Source organism: Cydia strobilella, chromosome 5 (assembly GCF_947568885.1).
Source record: "Cydia strobilella chromosome 5, ilCydStro3.1, whole genome shotgun sequence".
Taxonomy (NCBI): Eukaryota; Metazoa; Arthropoda; class Insecta; order Lepidoptera; family Tortricidae; genus Cydia; species Cydia strobilella.
This window is the reverse complement of record NC_086045.1, coordinates 1,796,145-1,820,336: the sequence shown is the minus strand read 5'-3', so window position 1 is coordinate 1,820,336 and position 24,192 is coordinate 1,796,145. Positions and strand designations below refer to the sequence as shown.

The 24,192-nt window shown below is 40.8% G+C and overlaps 3 protein-coding genes and 1 long non-coding RNA gene across 5 annotated transcripts in view; 2 read left to right on the top strand and 2 right to left on the bottom strand.

Moving 5' to 3' along the window:
* LOC134741280 (neprilysin-4-like) overlaps positions 1 to 2,870 on the top strand; it is an 88,293-nt gene extending 85,423 nt beyond the window's left edge. The window contains exons 18-19 of one of the 2 annotated variants that reach the window (XR_010127871.1): positions 523 to 1,754; positions 1,935 to 2,870. Coding sequence is in view for 1 of the 2 variants with exons in the window: in XM_063673995.1 (XP_063530065.1) it covers positions 523 to 699 (177 nt within the window). In the remaining variant the exon portion in view is untranslated. Of the gene's footprint in view, positions 1 to 522 lie in introns of both variants that reach the window. The other variant, XM_063673995.1, reaches the window with a different exon arrangement.
* On the bottom strand, positions 2,825 to 7,470 carry LOC134741281 (probable U3 small nucleolar RNA-associated protein 11). The gene is made up of 4 exons (XM_063673996.1): positions 7,171 to 7,470; positions 6,097 to 6,222; positions 3,961 to 4,152; positions 2,825 to 3,092 (listed from the first exon to the last, which is right to left on the bottom strand). The coding sequence occupies exons 1-4, from the start codon at positions 7,399 to 7,401 to the stop codon at positions 2,883 to 2,885; spliced, it is 759 nt and encodes a 252-aa protein (XP_063530066.1). The 5' UTR covers positions 7,402 to 7,470; the 3' UTR covers positions 2,825 to 2,882.
* A 489-nt stretch (positions 7,471 to 7,959) lies between these two features.
* Positions 7,960 to 24,192, top strand: part of LOC134741334 (uncharacterized) — a 178,988-nt gene continuing 162,755 nt past the window's right edge. The window contains exon 1 of the long non-coding RNA XR_010127874.1: positions 7,960 to 7,985. This is a non-coding gene — a long non-coding RNA (uncharacterized LOC134741334). The remainder of the gene's footprint in view (positions 7,986 to 24,192) is intronic.
* LOC134741322 (fat-like cadherin-related tumor suppressor homolog) overlaps positions 8,696 to 24,192 on the bottom strand; it is a 183,601-nt gene continuing 168,104 nt past the window's right edge. Inside the window, exons 42-52 of the mRNA XM_063674072.1 lie at positions 23,250 to 23,384; positions 21,192 to 21,314; positions 20,612 to 20,871; positions 19,638 to 19,866; positions 18,264 to 18,417; positions 16,600 to 16,938; positions 15,933 to 16,064; positions 14,919 to 15,076; positions 13,134 to 13,335; positions 12,424 to 12,567; positions 8,696 to 11,983 (exon numbers count right to left, since the gene is read on the bottom strand). Of these exons, the coding sequence (XP_063530142.1) occupies positions 11,847 to 11,983; positions 12,424 to 12,567; positions 13,134 to 13,335; positions 14,919 to 15,076; positions 15,933 to 16,064; positions 16,600 to 16,938; positions 18,264 to 18,417; positions 19,638 to 19,866; positions 20,612 to 20,871; positions 21,192 to 21,314; positions 23,250 to 23,384 (2,013 nt within the window). The 3' untranslated portion in view covers positions 8,696 to 11,846. The remainder of the gene's footprint in view (positions 11,984 to 12,423; positions 12,568 to 13,133; positions 13,336 to 14,918; positions 15,077 to 15,932; positions 16,065 to 16,599; positions 16,939 to 18,263; positions 18,418 to 19,637; positions 19,867 to 20,611; positions 20,872 to 21,191; positions 21,315 to 23,249; positions 23,385 to 24,192) is intronic.

Genomic DNA, 24,192 nt, shown 5'->3' with positions numbered 1-24,192 from the left:
GAGCCTTAAAGTAAGAATTAGAGATGCAACGAATAGTAGCTTGGCCGAATACCGAATATTCGGCTAGATGTTTTACCTAAAATGAAGTAAATTCGAACGCGCGCGTGCGTGCGCTGTGCAAGTTGCAACTTGTTTCTCGCTGTAGGCATGTCTTTGATAGAAATTGCGCTTATTCTGCACGCAGTGTGTATTGAATTGCGGACATTGCTGTGCGTTAGTTTTCGTCGTGTGTGTAAAAAATAATATGTTTGTTGCGAGTTTTATCATTTTGACTTTTAAAACTGTTTGTGTTTAGTGTTTGTTTACTATAAGTGTATAAGTATAGTAGGAATATAAAGACATGGAAACCAAGTGTTACTTTTTTACCCCTCGTTTACTGTTATCTACGTGTTAACGTACCGGCCGAATATTCGTTGCATCTCTAGTAAGAATGATTGCAAGTAGAAAACAGGGACAAAATGGAACGATTGAAACTATTCACCTTCAATAAGTTAATAACTTAACCTAACAATTTTTTTACAGATCTGGTGCGGGAACTCGACAATAGGCGCCCTAAAATCCAAAATGGTGGAAGGTGTGCACAGCCCCAACAAGATACGAGTGATAGGGACTCTAAGCAACTCTAAAGAATTCGCGGACGCGTGGCAATGTCCGCTGGGGTCACCTATGAACCCTGAACACAAGTGTGTGCTGTGGTGAAACTGTGATGTGGTGCCAAATGGGATCAATGGGGCGCGGTTTAGTGAAATAGATCCAGTGCTCTAAGCTTATGCATAAAATCTGCGTTGCGAAAGGTTTCCAAAAAGTTTGTTCTCGGAAATTTCTTCGGAAATGGAAAATTTCGATTCCTATAGAAAAATACGAAAAGTTTCCTAAATTTTGAAAACTTTCCGTGGTGGGCTCATATAGCGTTGCCACTTTTTTTCTATACACATATATAGTATTTTTGTCAAAATATTGAAAAAATATAGTATTTACTGGGAAATTAAAAAAAATAGGACGCCGATTTGAGGCGAATTAAAAATCCAAGTCGCATACGATGCGATGTCGGTGACATTTGTATACCTCATTCTTGAGTGATGAAAATATAGTATTTTTCGTACTATATCGTTTTTGTATAATATATAGTACAAGTGACTAAAATATAGTATGATACTATATATTATAGTATGGGTGGCAACCCTATCATATGCAATGCTGCTGACAATTCAGAAAAACCTTATCTAAATATGGCAAAAAAGCCGCAACGACTTTATGAACTGTATCCATTTACTAAACTTTCGTCTATTATTCGTAAGTTACCGCGAAGTTACCGCCTTAAAATAAGACGCGTATACCTAGTTATGTAGGTTGAAGTCATTTGTACTTATTTTAGGTTATTTTAGTTTTATTATGAAAGTGGGCAGTTGCCTATTGGCCGAAGTGACTGTTTTGTTACCCAAGAATTTGATACGCAGCGAACGTTTTAAAATATCAAGCATTTGTGAGGTTTTCAGGCTAAAATAATTTTTTTTTTCGTTGTGAAAAAGATCGATTGTTAATTTCGACGTGATTATGTTTCGGCCAAAATACTGCCAAACCTTTCGTTCGCGCCAAAACTGTATTTTCGGAGTAGTGTTCGACCGAAATTTTGTTTTCGCCATGGACATCATGGTTCAGTTAAAGCAAAACCGAACCTTCCGTTTCGGTTTCGGCAAAAAATCCGGTTTCGTTCTGACACTATTGATAATGCTTAAACTATTTCAATATCCATTGTTTTTATTATTATTATTTGTAATGCAGGCAGGCAGTTTAAACAACTGATAATGCCTGTATCCAGAGTCATAAACCAAGTTCTCAGTGTTGAGTAGAATTTGCTTTGTGCTTATCTAATTTATTCTTAAACTCATTGACACTTTGGGCCGCTACTACATCCCCTGGGAGTTTGTTCCAAGCGTTTTACTCTGCGTTTCGGACAAGACAAGACTATGTGATGTTCTGAACGAATGATTTAATGTAGAAATTGTAGAACATATGAATGTGATAATGTTTTATAAGAACCAATAGTTTTAAGATATAGATTGGCACAAATTCTAAGGCTGGAAATATTTTTAAAATGAGATTAGACCTACATTGTATGTACTTATTCGATATTTTAGGGAATTTTTTTATGGATTGTAAAAGATTTATTTTGTTGTGTTAAGAGATTTTATACAAAAAGTAACTAACACTCATAGCTGCAGCGGGTTTAAAATTTTTAGGTACTATTAAAACAATATTATAGATTTTTTTGACTTAAAGGATATTTGCTGCTGGACTGTAATGAATTCGAATCAAAAGACATTTAATTTGACATGGATATAATATATTGGTCAAATAGGCCTTAGCCAAATTCAGTATTATTAGAAGTAGTTTAGTGAAAAGGGTCCAAACGAAGACACATTTTTGTGGGTCTTTTTTACTAAACTAAGGTGTATTGGGATAACTTCGAAAACGGGTAAAATTTTGTAAATTACTAATAAAACTAAGTATATTCTGATATAGCGACATTAATCAAAATGCCTTGATAAGCGTTAGTACCGCCAAAGTATGAAGTGGTTACTGGTTTAGAGTTAGACCAAGAAAAGTCTGCAGCGATTTTGAAAGCATACGCAGTGCAAGTGTTATTTTAAACGTCAAACTTCTATGAAATTATTATGTATAAATAACACTTGCACTGCGTGTGCTATCAAAATCCCTGCACTTTTCTTGGTATAACTAGCAGATTAATGATTATCAATATGATCCCGTTTACGAAGTTACCCCATGCTTACTTATATTATTCATAATTAACAAATACCATGCATTTGAATGACAATTACTATTTATTAAACAAAATAAAGACAATGTTTGTACATACAGTTTTATTTCTTCCTCACATACGTAAACTCATACACCGGCGCTCTCTGCTTGGATCCTTTCTTTACCCGCTTGGGCTTGACTTTGCCGGCCGCTTGCACATGTTTCTTGATCTCCATTTTTTGCTGAATCACTGTCAGCTCCTTTTCTCTGTCTATTCTTTTAGATAGCTCCTTATATACTTTTTCTTTGTTTTTCTTTAGTTTCACAATTGCCTGAAAAAAGGTTTAATTATTTGGTATAAGCCTTTAGTTATTTATTTCTTTTCTTTTTCTTTAGTTATCTTTAGTTATTAAACCATAAACCGGTAGCGCCATAAATAAGAAAGTTCGGAACACTGTTTAATGTTTATCTATTACCATCTCTATCACCCTAGGCTAAGCCCTGGCGAGAGAGAAACAACCTCTGGATTGAAAGTCGGACTTATTTGCATCGAAGACAATAGAGTATAACCACAGAATATATAATAGTATTAGGTACAGAAGATTCACTCTCTAGCAAAACGCGTCTACTACGCGCAAGGCGGCGCACGCGCATGCAGGCGTCCGTTCGTATAGCGCGCGGCAATTACTACGGCAAAACCACAAAATTAGGGCGGCCGCAGGTACTTGTAGCGACGCGACGAATAACAGTAATCAGAAATCGAATATGCTAGAAGACCAGTTATGTTCTACAATTTTTTGGAACCGCCGCCGCGAACAATGACCGCTCACTCAGATTGATTGTTCTAGTCAATCTTTGAGGAATAGAGAGTATTACTGCAATGTTCTGATACCAGTGCAGCTCTAGCCTCTTCAGTAAACCATAGAGTAACTTATACATACTGTACCTTTAACAGTTTTTTGACATGTTTTCAGAGATAATAAAATATGACATTGATGCACCAAGGACCTACCTACGCGAATCCGAAATTTCGCTATCTGCCTCTTTATCGCTCGAATATGCAAGAGTGACAGAGATGTTTGATAAAGAAATTTCGCGATTGTGGTAGTGGCGCCCCCTGCGCAGAGTTTCGCGTAGAATTATCTATTGTAACAAAAAATCTCTGAAATAGGAATTGTTATGAGTATTACAATCATGTACCTCCTCATCCACATCAGGGAGTTGTATTTTAGCCAAATCCGCCAGCCGGGGCCTGTTGGTCTTACGACCAAGCAGCGCCGGGTGTGTATCCAAGCGCTTGGCCAAGTCAAAGTCTTTCTCCTCGTCTGATTCTATGAAGAATGTGTGAGTGTTGTTTGTGGCCTCGGCTATGTCGGTCATGTGGAGCTCTGACTGGAAAATGAAAAGTTTTTAAAATTAAAGTAAACATCAATAAAAATAAAGGTCGAACACGGCAAAAGTGGGGCACACAAAAATTAATATTAAATAATATTTACAATAAATAAATACATGAAGTTTACTGCATTTAATGACAAATTTAACGGACTTTAAAATAACAGTTCTTATTTTAAATATTATTTACACAGTAACCCATACTCCTAACTTTTCTACGCACACGGCTCATAAGACTGCACCATCTCATTAGGACACCGTTTAGTCGCCCAGGTCCATATTTTTTCAAGCTCAGGGACCGATTTTACTTGACCGCCTTTCTTTTTTAAGATTCCTTTCATAATACTCCAGTACTCTTCAACGGGCCGGAGTTCTGGACTATTTGGCGGGTTGCATGTTTTGGGTACTACCACGATGCCGTTTGCTTTGTACCATTCCATCACTGGTTTTGCGTAATGGCAACTGGCTAAATCTGGCCAAAACAGCGGCGGTGAGTCGTGCTTTCTTATGAAAGGCAGCAAACGTTTCTGCAAACACTCTTTTTGATAAATATCGCCGTTTATGGTCCCGGTGGTAATGAACGAGCGACTTTTTTTTCCGCAGCTGCATATTGCCTGCCAGAGAAGGAATTTTTTGGGGAATTTAGACCGTTTTTTTAATTTACATTCTTCAGGAGCATCTGTTCGACTTGTGCTAGTATAGAACTCTTGCCCAGGAATTTGTTTAAAGTCCGCTTTTATGTATGTTTCATCGTCCATGACTACACACTTAAATTTCGTAATAAAATTTTCATAGAGATTTCGTGACCGTTTTTTAGCAGACAAGTTCTGTTTTGAGTCTCGATCTGGTGCGGCCTGGGCTTTAAAACTTCTAAGCCCTGCCCTACGTTTTACTTTTTGAACGTAGGACTGAGACATTTTAACTTTCTTGGCAACATCACGAGATGAGATTTTTGGATTTGAGGCAAAATTCCTTAAAACACTCTCTTCCTTTTTTTTATTCTTGATTCCCTGTAACCCACCACTTCCTGGCTTGCGATCTATTGTGAGGCGTTCACGAAACTGTTTTAATACGCGACAAACCGTAGATTGAGGAAATTTCAGTCTTTTCGCGATGTCTCTGTAGCTGAGCATTGAATTTTCTACATATTCGTGCAAAATACGTTCACGTTGCTTATGTTGTTTGGTCGACATTTTGGCAACGAATAAATAAAATTTAAAAAAAAACATTGACATATTGTAGGCCAGTTCCTTGTGATCAAATAGTTGCTTAAAAAGTTTATATACCTTTTTTTTTTTTTTTTACAATAGTCAATCTTACATGCCCCACTTTTGCCGTGTTCGACCTTTAAATATGTTGTTTGATACAAATTGGACTCTAACGAAATAATTTTAAAATTTCAGTTCAAATACTAGCTACTAGTAGGTCATAATTAATGCAATAGCAATATTTAAAGAAAAAGTGAAAGAAAAAATAAAGAAAAAGTGACCAAGTTCTTTAGTGTATGATATTTATTTCATTTTATAATTTATATACAATTTATAATGTATAGTAGTAGTGTGACTACTTAAAAAACACTAATCAAAATATGTCATACAAATAATTTTATTTGTTCCCTAGTTGGATTTACAATCTGGTTTAAAAATCACATTTTAATCCAATGGGGTTGGCGACTGTCAAAGGTTTGCATAGATGGCGCCATCATAGCTTGCCCCTTTTTCTATAAGATTTGGCTTAAGGGGCTGACATTCAGGGCATAAAATTCCATTAAAAAACAAAAATTTAACAATTCTAGGGGTTGGCAGGGCAAGCTACACTGGTGCCATCTGCTAAGCACGTAGGTCTATGTTGCTCTGTAGTATGTGACCGATTAATCTGTCTTTGGCGTTGGACCTGCGGTGCCGATATATCTGTCATTGGCATCTAAGAGTTTAAGTAGCTTACCTGCAAGCGGGTAATCCTGCGGCTCTCCATGACACGTTTCATGTTGATGTATTTGACATCTTGACTCTGCATCAGTTTTTCCTGCTCAGCGGAGTGTTCCTCTTCCTTTAACAGCTCATGGTGCTCCTACGAAACATTGTTCTTTACTTGATTTATGGGTAAAGCAACTATTTCTTGTTATTGTGTCCCGTCTGCCAGGGGACAATATTAGCATATTAACGATCCACAAACATGCTGGTAGCTCAGTGGAGAGGCCTTATATCTACCACAAAAATGCAGGTTTGGTTATTTAATTACCATAAAATCGGGGTTTTAAGAGTGACCCAGGAGAACGTAACCATGGCAACAAGTGACAAGAAAAAGTTGATTCACCTTTATGCAAGAAAACACAAGTGGATAAAAACAATAAAACACATAAAGTAAATACTTATAAATGAAATAGGTATTGTCCTAAGTCATTATTGCTTGGCAAGGTACCCAAAAGCACAGAACAAATAATAGTACTACCATACCCTTTCTCTTTCTAATATATGGCACTATCCCTTTCGGCTAGAGGGTTGTCAAAATTCAAGTCATCATCTTATCTGTGGTTGTGCACGCAAAGGGTCATCATGTTATGTCAACCCTAATAATTGCTTAGGGCAATCCTGAGCCGAATTGACCCGAGAATACCCGCATTGGGCGCCTTGTGCCACAAAGGGGCACCTTTGGATAACAATGCTGAGCTGATGTGAGAAATATAGGCCAGCCCCCTAGTCACCCAGAGACTATAAGGCGCTTTGCTAACTCCGTATAGAGGTGACATGCGCTAGCTAGGTCCTCACAGCCCCAGGGCTCCAACCACAAACGCCGCAAATATGTAGCTACTATTGTTATTAATATAAACAGGATTGTAGGTTATGATTATGAAAATCTGTGTAACACTTACATTTATTTACTTTTTTGACTATGATTAGGCTGTATTAGCGCGTTTTAATATAACTGTGCTACAAAACAGCAGCAACAACTATAGAATACAAAAATATCACTTAAATAACCTCTTTAAACTTGTCACAATTTCAAATGCATACGTACCCCATTTTTGACCCTAGAGTTGATCATATGAAAGTAGAACTCATCAGGATTCTTATCCAACGTCCTTTTTCGTAGCAATTTAAGTGTTTTGCCCTTGTCTTGATAATCTTTAGCTCGCTTCTTGTAGTCTGTTTTCTTTTCGAGCAAACCTAGGTGCTGCCTAGCCTCGGGCTGATGGCGCTCTCTGTGGGTCTTCTGGTGGGCCTTAGCGGCCTTTTTCCAAGATGACATGTTAATTAATGTAATTTATTTTGTTTTATAAATTGCGTGAAATAAACACCACGATCACGATACACGTGAATGGCGTGGAGTTGACAACTTCAACTGTCAATGTCAAAATTGTCAAACGCCAATACGTCACTGCCAGTCTCACTCATTTGCTAGAATGAGATAACGATATTCATCTTTCATTCTGTAGTATAGCTGTGTCCCTACTTACGTAAGTAAAACTTACAAGTGTAATCCTGGCCTTACGCAAGTGCTTCAACATGCGTAAGTATACAGCCGGTCAAACAACAACATTTTTTATAGGACGATAATTGGCGTCTAAATTTTTTAAAATTAACCGCTTTTTCTACTAACGGAAATGACTTGACAGACTATATTTGCTCATTGTGCATTTCAAGCATTGTTGAACCTATCTAACAAAGAATATAATACTTACTATCTATGCTATGATTTACTACATATATTCATATATACTATAGGGACCGTGCGCGTTGGAGGGTCTGCCATCTTGTGGCCTGAATCGGAACCATAAACATGTACATCACATGTACATTGACACTTCACGCCAAAGCAAGTGCTGCCATCTTGTGGGCTACTTTGGAAGCATAAACTACACATTTACGCCTCGCGCCAAAAATCTGACGTCTCCTGTGCTGCCCCCTACAGTTTATGCACGCTCCCTACGCCATGTCAAAAATTGCACGTAGACAAATCGTATAACATAGGTCAAGACGTGGCGTTTGAGGCACGAAATGCAAATGCACTTTCAAGTCAATGGCGGCGAAAAGGTAAAGGTGATTTGGGATAACTTCGAAAGCGGGGTAATGTTGGAAATCGCTAATATCTACTAAATCAGAAGCGCTGCGTACCTTGGCAACATTTACGCAACTGCAACGCTTAAATTCATTCGCTTCATTTTATGCGAGCGGTCGGCCATTGTGTGCCATTGAGTCTGAGCGCGTGCTACGGCGCGTGCCATTGTCAGATACAATGGCCGATGGTTCGCTTTTGGATGGGTTTTGTTTAACAGATTACCGTCTTAGGCGTAAAAATCATTTGAGAAGATGCAGACTACCTGAGGGCTTACCGCGAACCACGTTCGATGTGTTGCCACCTTGTCTCACTTATGTACGAATTTACAAGTGCGACAGAGAGGCAACACGTCGAACGTGTTTCGCGGTAGGCCCTCTGTGACGCTTACCAAGGTATTTTGCTTATTGGTGGTTCCAGTTTAGTGCACCTTAGTAATTTTAGGCACCCTAATTTCTCTTCTACCTTAAACGAAAAAAAAACAAGGTAAATTGTTCATTCAGTTTATTAGTCGTGTCAAAACTTATTCAACGAAATACATTAAATAATAAATAGTCGAGTTGTACAGTGTTGTACGCAGTGGGGCTTTGCCCCCTTAGGGGGGCGGTGCCCCCTCAGAGGGGCGTTGCCCCACTTGTTTCTTCATACATATAAAAATAGATTCCTTAAGATAAATTCGCTAGCCTAGAAGGAGAATGTTCAATAAATGCATAGTTTAGAGTTATGATATGAAACTATACTGAGAGCACCATTTCAATATCGCTATCATGTAAATAGCGAACCATCGATAAGTCTTATATCGTGCGCAACTTTTTTCTTATAAAATTCAACATACGTTATAGACAAGAAGTCGTACTTATTGCTGTCGCTCTAAAAATCGTACTCTCCCACTTTTTTAGTTTGGAATATCTTTTTTATCATTTTAATTTTAATAAATATAACCTCTTATGAATCGAATATGAGAAAAAAAGGTTCAAAACATTATACGAACTGCCCTGGGTAAGACGAACATTAGATATGACGATATCAGTGATTTCACGCAACGCAAGTCCCTTTTGCCCCGGTAGTATTGCTCCACCTGATCTCAACGGTCAATAAAGAAAAATCGAAGTACGAAAACAGTAGGTAAATAATTATTGGAACATGATTTTCTTCCATTAGAATCGATAAGCTCGTAATTATGATAAATAACTTAAATATCAAGTTCTAAAAAAGAGGGGATACGATTTTTTACGACTCGTAATTATATTTACAGTTAATTACAGCGTGCACACAGGTACACACACATGTACATCACACACATACGCTCCGTGTATATAATCTGATAATTCATAATATATCTTACAATAATATACTTAAATATGTTTGTTTAATTGTTTATACACTCAGGAACGGTCGTAAATGTTTTAACGTAACATTCAACGGAAGTCTATTTGATTCTAAAATTTATAGTTTAATACAAAACGGTTCCGTATAAATATTTAAAACGGTAATGAGTCTTACGCTAGCTTAGAATAAGGTGCTTTTTGCACTGACACAATAGATACACAATGTAATACTCCGCCTAAAAGCCGCTCCCATACAATCAAAGGGCGTCTCCCCTAGCTGTCACTGTCGACATCGTGCCACAAGATTCTAACAGATGGCGTTAGGGAGCTAATACGCAATTTGGTAAAAACCTATATCGCGCTTACGGAGTTTTAATTGTCAGTTGCTATATACAGGTTGGCTAAAAGATAAGTGCATTCCCGTTGCCAGGGAGATTTTGGGATTATACTGAGCAACTATGGGACCAACCACAAAATCGCGAAAAAAAAATTTACCCTCCCATAGAAAATGGAACAGCCAAAATGTATGAAACAGCCAATTTTTTGCTGGGTTAGTCCCATAGTAAAAGTTGCTTAGTATAATCCCAAAATCTCCTTGGAAACGGGAATGCACTTATTTTTTAGCCACCGTGTATATCTGTCTGGTATTACATTTTGTTGCTAAAAATTGTAATACAAATAAAATAGAGCGTGTACAAGTTTTGTATGTAAAACGTTTACTAGCTCTATCTTCTTTGTATTATTCGTAACAACATAAACTAGTACCAGACATATATTTACTTGAATATCCATCCCATGTTTCAGCAATTCGTTTAAAAATGAGAGCGTAACCTCCTCCCAAGTTTCAGCAAGTCGTTTAAAAATGAGAGCGTAACCTCCTCCCAAGTTTCAGCAAGTGGTTTAAAAATGAGAGCGTAACCTCCCAAGTTTCAGCAAGTCGTTTAAAAATGAGAGCGTAACCTCCCAAGTTTTAGCAAGTCGTTTAAAAATGAGAGCGTAACCTCCTCCCAAGTTTCAGCAAGTCGTTTAAAAATGAGAGCTTAACCTCCTCCCAAATTTCAGCAAGTCGTTTAAAAATGAGAGCGTAACCTCCTCCCAAGTTTCAGCAACCGTTTAAAAATGAGAGCGTAACCTCCTCCCAAGTTTCAGCAAGTCGTTTAAAAATGAAATGCGTAACTCCGATTGTATGGCGGCGGCTAGTCGTGTGACTCTTAAGTGATTTTTGATCTTTTATGTGTTAAGAATACTATAGGTAGTAATGTTCTAAACTTAAGTTAGTACAACAGAATACGCTGCCATTAAATTAATTACTATTCTAGATTTAAGTTGCTATAAATAATGTTAATAAATATCACTCCCAGTCTTAAAAAGTTAAAAGGAATACAATGTTATTTTAGCTGGCGTAAAGAGTAATCTGGTAATCCGGCACCTGAAATTTCCCCCTAGGTGGAACTACCGGATTATTGAATTTGTATGGGAAAAATAGAAAACAATTCTACATATCAAATGCAACCTCTCTGTGATCCGGTTCGGGTGTAAACTGCCGGATTATAGTGCGAGTCACCTGAGTCGCTAATTGCCGGATCAGTAAGGATTGGCGAGCGCCGGATTACCGAGTGTCTACTGCATTTCAAAGCTAAGCTGACGTGGCAAATATTTTAGTTCCAAGGTCAGTTGTAGTGACAACTAATATCGTGAAGGTTTCTTATGTAGTCAGTGCAAAAAGATACATTTACGCCCGAGGGGCAATAGGCCTTAGTACACCTTACTGAATTTAGTTGTAAATATTGTGAGGAGTTACTTATTATATTTTGTCTTTATTTCAATTAATAGGTCGGCATTTTTTTCATTATTATTCTCAACAGAAAATATTATTATAAAATTATTCTTAGTTAAACAAAATATGGCACTAATCCTGAGTCAACAATAGTTTTACAATGTCCACCCATTAGGCGGGTCGAAATACTAGCAAGCCGCCTCGCCAGGTAATTCTCGGCTCGGTCTCTAAAATGCCTCGCGCGAGGCATCTCGGCCGCTTGCTTTAGTTTAGCGCGCGGCTATTTCCTTGCGAGACTGATCGTTTTGTGTAAACTCGACTGGGACAATATCTTAGTGAGAATAATAACGGTAAAACGCTTGAATATGGCTTTTACATGTAGTCCTACTAAGTTCAGGCAGGTGTAATAAGACGGTGACCCTTTGTTCTCACTTATGGTCGCCGCACAAATTCGTGGCCGGGCCGTGCAGGCTCGTAGGAATAAGGGCGTGTGTACACTAATCAGTCAGCGGCTAGAGGCCGCGCGGCCGGCGTCACACGTCGGTGTGTCGCGCGGGCGGGGGAGGGGGAGGGGGCGAGGGCGGGGCCTCGTCGTCGCTCTCCTCTATCTCGCACAGGTGCGCCGACATGTCCGAACACGAGCCGCCGCCGAGCAGCGAGTGACGCTCCTCTGTAACAAACAACACAATTATTATAAAAACAAAAAACCCGACTGCCTAAGCCCCCTCCACACTCTCGACAAAACTACACGAGACGATTTTGCCGGGACATTTGCCGACTGTGCCAAACTGAAGCCCGCTCCACACTCTCGACAAAACTACACGAGACTTGCCGAATACGAGAGTGTAGAGCAAGTATTCGTCTGGGTCGCGTCGTACTCTCATCTAGTCATCTCACAAACAAGGGAGACGGGGGATGGTGGCATCTCTGTTGTGTCGATTGCGGCAAAAGTCATCACTAATGCCTAAAAGTGCAAATGCCCTCTGGTATTGCGGGTGTCCATGAGCACGATTATCGCTCACCATCAGGTGATTCGTTTGCTTGTTTGCCTACTTTGCTCTGTTTGCTGTTTGCCGTTTGTTTGTTATTAGAAACGTGGAGTAAACTTACCAAGCATGGTAATGAGGCTAGCGGCGTCCGGATCCCGACGTACTCTCGTTTCACGGCGAGGGGAGACCGGGGAGGGTGGTGCCTCCGTTGTATCGTCTGCGCATGGCGGTAGATACGTATCTGGATGGAGTAAGTATGACGACGCTGCGAGATAAAATAAAAAAAACTAAATAAAAATATGCAAAATAAAAAAATGGACTTGTACCTACATATCTAAGATAAGGAAAATAAGCAAAAATGGTGACAATGCGCTAACTTATTTGTGTTTGTTAATTTCGTGTAAGCGTTTCTTCGTCTCTCTTGTATTTAGAATGACAGAAATATATCTCGCGGTTGGCGGTAGGTTCACAAGTGCCGAGTCAATCGGAAGTAGCGAGAATCAGATATAGTTAGAAAGAGATAGAAACACTTACCATCAGTAAACTGGTGCGGGTCACAGCGGGCAGCGGGGGGTGAAAGCAGCGAGGGGAGCGAGCGAGAATCAGATAGATAGTTAGAGAGAGATAGAGACACTTACCATCAGTAAAGTGCGGATCGCGGCGGGCTGCGGGGGGTGAAAGCAGCGAGGGGAGCGAGAATCAGATAGATAGTTAGAAAGAGATACAAACACTTACCATCAGTAAAGTGGAGTGGGTCGCGGCGGGCGGCGGGGGGTGAAGGCAGCGAGGGGAGCGAGCGAGGAACAGATAGAAAGAGATAGAAACACTTACCATCAGTAAAGTGGTGCGGGTCCATGTCCATGTCCAAGTCGTCCGGCGCAGAATCCGTGTCGAAGGGTGCGGGGGGCGGCGGGTGGGGCGCGGGGGGCGCGCGGGCGCCGCGGCGGGCGGCGGGGGGGGAGGGCAGCGAGGGCAGCGAGGGGAGGGAGGGGGGGCTCGGCTCCGACGAGTCGGGCCGCTCGGACCCGGCCACCTGCGGGTCAGAAAATGGTACAAGTTAATAAAGATGCAGCAAAAATAAAGATACTTGAGAGTTCTTTGATTTGGAAATCGTTTACTCGCTGTTTTCCACAACCCGTGAGCTTAGCACAGGAGCACCGTCCTGAGCTAATCTCATCCAGAAGTGACCCGCAATCTTCCGGATGTCGGCTACCCAACGAGCCGATGGACGCCAGGGGCTTCTTTCATTCGAAAGCGGCCACCATTCCGTTAACATTTTAGTCCACCTGCCATCACTCTGCCTAGCAACATGTCCCGCCCAACTCCATTTTAGTTTGGTAATGGCGAAACCAACGTCTTGCACCTTGGTGCGTCGACGGATCTCGACATTCCTTACTCGATCTTGAAGCTTGATACCGAGCATGGCGCGCTCCATGGCTCTCTGTGCTACGCGGATTTTATGCACAGCCTCCTCAGTGAGCGTCCATGTCTCGGCACCGTATGTCACCGGTGTCACGGTTAAACAGATATCCCTACTAAAACTAGACAACTAAAACTAAACAATAACGATAATTACTCGTAACACAACTTAAGCAGCTAAACTTACATAAACGCAAAAATAATTATTACACAAATTACAGTAAATAAATAGTACACAAGAAATGAAGCTACAATATGGGTAATTAAAATTATAGGAGCAAGCTGACTTTGCGCTTGAAGTTAGATAATAATAATAATAATAATCACTCAGGCATATCATTTCCGGTTGTTCTCATCTTGCTAACGGCGAGTACTTGCACAGACATAATCTCGTAGCCAGGATTATTCACCAGCAGCTTGCTCTTCTATATGGCCTTGTGGACCGCGAAGTACCGTACTACAAGTATTTACCTGTGCCAGTTCTCGAGAATGGTCGTGCCACGCTCTATTGGGATCGGTCTATCATCACTGACAGGACTATTGTAGCCAATAAGCCTGACATCGTGCTAATAGATCGAACGCAGCGCCGAGCTGTGCTCGTCGATGTCACCATCCCCCATGATGAGAATCTCGTGAAGGCCGAGAAGGACAAGTCCAGCAAGTACCTAGACTTGGCTCACGAGATAACCGCCATGTGGAATGTTGACTCGACGATCATTGTTCCTATAGTCGTGTCGGCGAACGGTCTCATTGCGAAGTCTCGACCAACACCTAGAGAGACTCTCGCTGGGTGGTTGGATCAAGGGTCAGATGCAGAAGGCGGTTATCTTGGACACGGCGCGGATAGTCCGCCGGTTCCTCTCTCTGCGGCCCTGACCACCGGCAGCTTGGGCCTTGCCCCGCTGCCGGCGGTACCCTAGGTTAGGTTTTTTATAATGTGTTTATATATTTTTTGTAATGTTTTGTAAGTGTTTTTGTATTTTACTTTTATATCCATATTATAAAAACCTAGCCTAAGATGAAAGATAAATAAAGAGAATAATAATAAAAGTCGTTTATTCAAGAAGTTGTAACATAGGTACATAATAAAAGTATCGCGTAGATCGCGTATTATTAAATATGTCAACCGAGACTAGGCGTTTATTTATATTCACGTGTCTTCCAATTTTGATTCTTCCGAAGTTTTGTAGTACCTACCTCAGAGATACCAGGCAAGCCCTGCCCGCCGCACCAATCCGAGCAGTCCCAGTGATACCCGCCGACTAGCGCGCCCGCGCCGTCGCCGCTCAACGCCGGCAGGCGGCGCGCGCTCACGGGCGAAGTAGCGCGGAGGCGGTTCTTGCAGCCTTTTAGATCTGTCAACGAAATGAGGACGGTAAAAAAACGTTCATATTGATTCTTTTCTTGAAATGAAATGAAATGAAATGCGTTTATTTGCTTAACATTATGTACAGATAAGATGGTAGAGTCAAAAGTATTATGTCCAGATAATTTCAATACCTTATAATAGTAGGCATGCAAAAGAATTTAAAACTTAAAACCTATTAACATTATCTTGTTTGTTAGAAGGGGACAAAATTAAACTGAGGTTTGATAAGTTTAAGGGCATTCCATCGGTTTGCCGCTATCACTGTCACATTTCGCAAAAAAGAACGGGAAAGACAATGCGCGCCGAGTGTCAACTTTGATCGAATTTTGACGATTTTGATTTATTTTCAAAACGTTGCCTTACAATATCGAAATTCGAAAGCTGTCAAATTACTATTTAAGTTAAGATAGTTTTTTCTTCTTTTTATTTATTTATAGTGTCACATAATAAATAACCCAGTAAAGTTTGATTAAAACTCCGAGTAAGAGGTTACTTTGGGAATTAATTGTATAGAGCGAAGTGTGATAATTCGTGTATCGGAAGCTATATTATTAAAGATAATATAATCAGGAACTACATATATTTTTTCCACGTCTACGAATATCAACGTCTCTTAGAAAAAATTATCATATAAGGAGATTTTTCGCCTTCTGGCTCAGGGAACGGCCTTAATGAATTAGCGGACTAATAGCGAAGTCTATTACCTATAGTCGTAATAAGCTAAGAAGTAAATTTTGACAGCTATGAATTGACCCTTTTATTTACGAAGCGAAAACCTACCGTTTAAGTTAAGTGATAGCCTTAGTCTCATAGATATATGGGGACTATACATAGTTACTTACCGTTATAAATCTTGTTATCGACGAACGAATGTAAATGCATCTGCTCCGACCAAGGCTTGCGTTCTGCTGGCTCGACGTTGAGGTTCCTTCTTATGTCCGGCGGCAAGCCTTCCAGTTCATCGCCTGCTGAACCTGTACAAATAGATTTTTTTGTAAATACTATTTTTTGATATTAACGTATTTCCTCCTCCTTTCTTGATCATTCCTGATGGTTAAGCCTTATTTTATGTAATTTTAAATATTTTTTTTGTTTAATTTAGGTGATTTTAGTTAGGTGACAGTGAGAGGCCTGCATCTAACTCTTAACCCGTCAATACAGTGTATCTTTTTATACTTAGAAGGGATCGATACAGTATTAAGCACTGCTAGTAAATATACAGACCGCGCCAGCATGATATTACAGAGTGGTTTAACCATGATAACTTCAGTTCATATCCCTCTTAGATCTACCCTTCTCAAAGTAGTGATAATACACACTCACCGTAAAACCGCAGTGTAGTACTAGCGCAAGACGCCGGGCGCGCCGCCTCCAAATTAGACATTTTTGTCCTCGGCGGCGCTTTAGCGCTATTCAGCGGCACGCTCTCCGCGCTACGATGACTCGTCCTTATCCTTAGCAACGCCAGTGGCAGTAACGCTAGTAGTAGTAACAGTAATAAACACTAACCGTAAGACCGCAGTGTATCCAAGTTATTCAGCGTGGCAGTAGCACTAGCGCAAGAAGTCGGCCGCGCCGCCGCCAAATTAGACATTTTGGTCCTCGGCGGCGCTTTAGCGCTATTCAGCGGCGCGCTCTCCGCGCTACGATGACTCGTCTTTCTCCTTAGCAACGCCAGTGGTAGTAAAGCTAGTAGCAGGAGTAGTAGTAATGCGGCAGCGGCGGCGGCGAGCGGCCATTTTGATTCGACGGCCCAGCGCCATGCGTCGCGTAAAGAGCGTGTGTTGGTCACGCCGATACCGCCTGCCATTACGGCGTCAGAGTAGAGTGGGTTGCCGCAGTTCATGCCTGCGAAAAGATCATAGATTAGAATAAGTTTTATTGACGGATATACGGACGGACTGTAACCCGACTGTAATTTGTATGAGCGTTTATTTTTTTTTGCCATTTTTTAATGTGACCTTTTTTGCCACTTTTGTGTTTTTAGCCAGGATCACGAGCTCTTTCGATCCTAATGGGATAAAAAAATGTTCCAAGATTTTTAGGGTTCCGTACCCAAAGGGTAAAATTACTAAGACTCCGCTGTCCGTCTGTCTGTCACCAGGCTGTATTTCATGAACCATGATAGCTAGACAGTTGAAATTTTCACAGATGATGTATTTCTGTTGCCGCTATAACAACAAATACTAATAAGTACGGAACCCTCGGTGGGCGAGTCCAACTCGCACTTGTCCGGTTTTTTGATTTTTTTTTTGCCATTTTTTTGTGACCTTTTTTGCCACTTTCGTGTTATTTCCAGTCAGGATCACGAGCTCTTTCGATCCTAATGGGATAAAAAATGTCCCAAGGTATTTTTCCTATTGTGTTACCATTTCCCCATATACTTTCTATAGCGGTAACAAAAAGGAAAGTTTGTAAAATGTATGGAAATTTTGGGACACTTTTTTTCTCCCATAAGGATGACAAGGGCTCGCGATCCTGACTAGAAATAACACAAAAGTGGCAAAAAAGGACATAGAAAAATGGCAAAAAAAGAAACGCTCGTATAGGAAGTGCACGCCAAATGCAAATTCGGGCGTGCACTTCACTACACAGTATAAAACAAAGTCGCTTTCCGCTGTCTGTATGTCTGTCCCTATGTACCTATGCTTAGATCTTTAAAACAACGCAACGGATTTTGATGCGGTTATTTAATAAATAGAGTGATGCAAGAGGAAGGTTTATATGTATAATTTGTAAAGGTAAGGCCAAAACTTCTACGCATTTGACATTTCGAAAGACCTCCATCTACACTAGCGCCCCTAGCGGCGAAATTAAACGCGGTAGCCCTCATTGCCAAGGCGTTAGAGTGCGCGTTCAGATATTTTTGAGCACTCTCTGCCGCTCTGATATATCTGATTGCGATTGTATGTATACGCTCCATAGCAGGGGTCGGAAACCGGTATTTGCTCCATACAAAAATACCGGTATTATTACGTTCTTTTTCGTTCTTTTTTTATAATTTCATTTTTAATGGGACGTTTTAATAATGCAAAATTGTTTCCTAAATACATGATTCAGTCCTACGTAATGAGCATTAAAAAATTCAAAATATTGGGCTATTTCGGGGTTTTTAAAAAATACCGGTTCCGAGCCCTGCTCCATAGCGTCATATCCCCAGCGTAGTTACATACCAGTCTTATCCGGAGGGCATAGGCATCTGAACGAGCCTGGTTCGTTAAGGCACGTGGCCCCGTTAAGGCACGGCTCGCCCGCGCACTCGTCGGCGTCGTATTCGCAGTGGGGTCCGTAGTAGCCCAGGCAGCGGCAAGATGGGCCCCACTCGCCCTGGAAATAAAAGGGAATAGAACTTATAAGTTCTAAGTCTAATTAAATGGAAGCAGTGTAATTATGATAAAGATATATCTATGAGAATGCAAGGAAAAAGCAAAAACTAAAATAAAATAAAGATGCACGCACCGTTTAGCAACTTCTGATGAACAACGCCGCAGTGTTCAATATGAACTGTCAAACGCTCTTTCTTTCTCAACAATCAATTCTCACAGTCTTAATTTGTTTAAAATAATAATCACATTTATGATCGGGTCTATCGGGAATTTATTTTGTTACCTTTATACTTATACCGGAAGCGCTGGAGGCCTAGCGGTAAGAGCGTGCGACTTTCAATCCGGAGGTCGCGGGTTCAAACCCCCGGCTCGTACCAATGAGTTTTTCGGAACTTATGTACGAAATATCATTTGATATTTATACCAGTCGCTTTTCGGTGAAGGAAAACATCGTGAGGAAACCGGACTAATCCTAACAAGGCCTAGTTTCCCCCTCTGGGTTGGAAGGTCAGATGGCAATCGCTTTCGTAAAAACTAGTGCCTACGTCAATTCTTAGGATTAGTTGTCAAGCGGACCCCAGGCTCCCATGAGCCGTGGCAAAATGCCAGGATAACGCGAGGAAGATGATGACCTTTATACTTATACCGATGTTTCGACACAGGTTTCATTGGTCGCGGTCGCGGCTTACTGACGATTATAAATGTGATTCCATATGGGTCGTTTTCAATCAAAAGGTACCACATTGTCGCTTACCATAAGGACGAAAATTGCTTGTATCTTTATACGAAAAACCTGTCAGAGCGTCCTTATGACAAGCGATAATGTGGTACCTTTTGCTTGAAAACGACACATATGTGTTCAAAGCGCGAAGGTGTTAAATGTTATAAAGGTATGTTTGTAATTTATGTGGAAATATATTTTTTCTAAATTAATCTGAACTGTTATTTCACTACGACAAACGTCACATGGCGACCCTGCTAGGATTGTTTGTATTTGGACCTTATAACTTGTAAGAGGTAGAAATAATCTTACCTCTTCACACGCACCTCCATGTTGACACAGGCGCTCCTTCCGCCCCGCACAACCTCCCCAGCTCACATCTCTCCCCTCTCATCCCGCTCCGCACGCACACACAGGGGAGCGCCGAGCGTGCTGGTGACGCGCTGCCCCCCGTGTAGGCAGGATTCGCCGTCTACTTGTATAAATGTAAATATTCTTACCTCTTCACACGCCCCTCCATGCTGGCACACAGGCGCGCCTTCCGCTCCGCACCACCTCCCCAGCTCACATCTCGCCCCTCTTAACCCCGCGCCACACGCACACACAAAGGGGAGAGCTGAGCCTGCTGGCGCCGCGCTGCATACTCCCCCGTGTAGGCAAGGTTGGGCGGCGCACGGATCGCCGTCTACTTCGCAACGCCGGCCTAAGAAGCGCGCGTGGCACGTACACCTATGAATAAAACACATGTTTTTTAGGGTTCCGTACCCAAACGGGACCCTATTACTAAGACTCCACTGTCCGTCTGTCTGTCACTAGGCCATCTTAGATCCGTGATAGCTAGACAGTTGAAATTTTCACAGATGATTTATTTCTGTTGCCGCTATTATACCAAATACTACAAAGTACGGAATCCTCGGTTGGCGAGTCCGACTCGCCCTTGTCCGGTTTGTTTAACCATGGAGCAATTTGAATTATTTATACAGTTTATAGACATTTTACTTCATTGAATGTGTGCGAGACAGCAGGTACGATTATGAAAGTTAATACAGAGTATTAAACTAATATAAAGAGCGTGCGACTTTCAATCCGGAGGTCGCGGGTTCAAACCCCGGCTCGTACCAATGAGTTTTTCGGAACTTATGTACGAAATATCATCGCTTTTCGGTGAAGGAAAACATCGTGAGGAAACCGGACTGATCCTAACAAGGCCTAGTTCCCCCTCTGGGTTGAAAGGTCAGATGGCAGTCGCTTTCGTAAAAACTAGTGCCTACGTCGATTCTTAGGATTAGTTGTCAAGCGGACCCCAGGCTCCCAGGAGGTAAAATGCCGGGATAACGCGAGGAAGAAGAAGATAAAAATTTATATCAGTGTTTTTAAAATGTTTTATCTGCATGTATCACATGTAATTCAGCATCAGCTGAATAGAGTGGTAATACTAAATTTTGTAACATGAATACGGGCTTTTGAAACATACCTATATCCCTCCTCGCCCTCCGCACCCTCTTCTAACAAGTTAGCGAGCTCATGACACGTCCCGCCATTGAGACACGGGTACCCGGAGCACGCCGTGGGCGGCGCTAGCGGCGCGCAAGCGGAAGCGAGTCGCGCGCGCACCCGCCTGACGAGTTGAACTCGAGGTCCAGCGGCTTCCTCAGCACCGGCTCCTTCTTCCAAAGGGACCAGCGTGCCGCCCAGGGTCACGTCGGTGATGCAACCGACGAAGCCGCGGGTCACCTGTGTTATAAAACAGAGGGGTAATGTAAGTTGTGGATGTTTAATGTAGGTAAGTATTGAATAGAAAGCAAATAAAATCTTAGAAATTAAACTATCGTGAGACGTATTTCAAAATATTTAGATCACTACGGTTTCACTCACTTGTACTGAGGAAGGACTCCCGACGAGTCCGAAATATGTCGCCAAAAGCGACTAAAAATACTATTAGTGAGTGAAACCGTAGTGATCTAAATATTTTGAAATAAAATCTTTGAATCTGCTACTAAACTACTTTCGTATGCAATGTGACGCTGTATGGCACAAGAGACTAATGTCATTACCTGTTCAGGAGCTAGCGCATGCGCGTGCCTCGCCAGCGCCGCGCCGAGCAGCAGGCGGTCGGCGCGCGCGTCCAGCAGCGCGGCGGGGGGCGGGGCGGCGCCGCGGACTGCGCGCCGGTCCACCTGACACAACGAAATAGTAGATTCTTAACCAAGGGATGAAAGGCACTCATTTCTGCCGAGGTTGTTTGGCGCTCTCACTACGTTCGAGCGCCAATATTTCGAGGCTGAAATGATGCTTTTCACCCGAGTTAAACTCTCTATTTTTCATTTCGAATACGAGGAAAGTAAAATGCATGCGTTTTTTTAAAAACATGACTAAGTATAAATTTTTATAGTATTTGTTGAGGGTACTCTATGGAATGGGGAGTTAAATATTAGAATGGAAATTTTATAACAAATTCATTTAAACCCAAATTTCAATTGTTTATTGTAAAGAAATATAAAAAATCGTACTTGGAACGTAAAATGCTCTAGTGCAGAGACGTATCATTTTCTGCACACCTTTTTAAACAACAATGACCCTCTTTCAGAGCATAAGAAATGAAAATAAAATATATCACGTAAATTGGTACCTATACAGATACGAGAAAATATCAATAGGCCCCTGTTATGACGATTTTTACAAAAAGATCAGCCATCTTGGATTAAAAATGGTCGTAATTTTTGCTAAACACATACCCCCGAGAATCTAGAAAACGATATCCATAACGACTTTTACGTAAAAGTATATATCAACTGAGTTGGTAAAGTGGTGAACCAACATGTATAACTATGCTAATAACGACATAAATAGTGATACAGAGCCTATTATAGGATCTCACATACAGCATATTAGCAGTGATCGGAATAGGCAGAGTATAAATACCTAAACTTGGTAGAACAAAGTCATAAAGTGGAGACTGCCTTGCGATAACATTTTTTTCGGGACTAAAGTCCCGGAAACGTAAGAAGTAAATAATATTGTTATAAATACGATAAAAAACAATGCATTCCTCGTTTTTGTTCAATACAAGCAATAGGCGTAAAATAAAATAACCAATTTGTTTCTGCAACTTTCCATATATATTTCTTAAATCTAAATACACACATATTGTCAATTAAATATTAGTTGCGAATATGATCCTGATTCTGACGACATATACTTAGATTTAAGAAATATACATAATCATTATTATTATTTTTTAATGTTATAAGCTTTATTGAAAAGATGATAAATAAAATTTACATTAATTGTATAAAACAATCATTGTACGTCGCGAGACATATTACAGAGAACAATAGTATTTTATACAATAGTGATATAATCAAGCTTTTCAATCTCGTACCTTAACTTGTCGTCAGAATCAGGATCATATTCGCAACTAATATTTAATTGACAATATGTGTGTATTTAGATTTAAGAAATATATATGGAAAGTTGCAGAAACAAATTGGTTATTTTATTTTACGCCTATTGCTTGTATTGAACAAAAACGAGGAATGCATTGTTTTTTAGCGTATTTATAACAATATTATTTACTTCGTACGTTTCCGGGACTTTAGTCCCGAAAAAAAATGTTATCGCAAGGCAGTCTCCACTTTATGACTTTGTTCTACCAAGTTTAGGTATTTATACTCTGCCTATTCCGATCACTGCATATTAGTTAGTTAATTACCGTGAGCCTGGCGCCAGCAGACGCAGCTCGTGCCACTCCCCGTCCGCTAACGGCACGGCCGAGCGCACGGACACGGGCCCGGAGCCGAGCTCCATGCGGAATTGTAACTTCCACGGCTAAGCCTTCACGTCTTTAGTACTATAGTGCTTTGAAATGGACACTTAAGTGCCTTACAAGTTATTTTAATTAGCTGTCCATGAGAACTTCTCACCGCCGCTGTTAATAACGTCACTTTCCGAAATCCGCACCTCCTACAACCTAGTAAACGATATCCATGACGATTTTTACAAAAAAAATTAGCCATTGATTGAGAATTGGCCATAATTTTAGAAATACGTACCCCGAGAACCTAGAAACCGATATCCATGACTTTTTTGAGAAAGTAGAGTTATATAGTTACCGTGAGCCTGGCGCCAGCTCCCCGGCGCTCCAGGCGCAGCTCGTGCCACTCCCCGTCCGCGACCGGCACGGCCGAGCGCACGGACACGGGCCCGGAGCCGAGCTCCATGCGGAACTGGACGAAGCCTTCCACGACCTGTGGACGGACAAATTTATTAGGAACCTCCAACTGGATCATGGATGCATGGACTGGATAGATGGATGGAATTAAAGTCGTCGCCAATAGAACTTGCAAATAATGTAAACAAATATGAAAGATTTTGCTAGCGTTTAACATATAACCTAACATTTTTACAAAGGTTATTTTCCCTGAAATATTAATAATTAACATTTGATTTAACTAAAAATTTATATAAATAAAATATTTAGATAGATAGATAAACTGTTTATTTGTTTGCCACAATACACACAAAATATTCAAATACAAAAATGACATAGGTACACAGAACAATCCAGAAAAAAAATAGAAATTACAACAACAAATAAAAGTCACACAGATTTTTACATAATAGAGAAAAAGGAAAAAATATGTATTTTTTAAATATATAAAATATATATACTGTTAAATATAAATATATATACTATATACTGTATATAAATACTGTTTTATACAAATAAAAATCCTGTGTGCGTCGCAGCAAAACAAAAAGGTTCTGGCTCAGTATTACGCTTCACCCATTAGGAAAAGCACTGATTTTCTGCCAGGACCTGATCACGTCAACAAAAAACAGTGGAAAATAATGAAATAGTCGAATTTAAGTATATAGACGGTTGATAGGGTCATGGTTATCCTTTTAAAGAGCGAGACAAAGTCATCATCTTCCTCGCGTTATCCCGGCATTTTTGCCACGGCTCCTGGGAGCCTGATGGGGTCCGCTTGGCAACTAATCCCGAGAATTAGGGTAGGCACTAGTTTTTACGAAAGCGACTGCCATATGACCTTC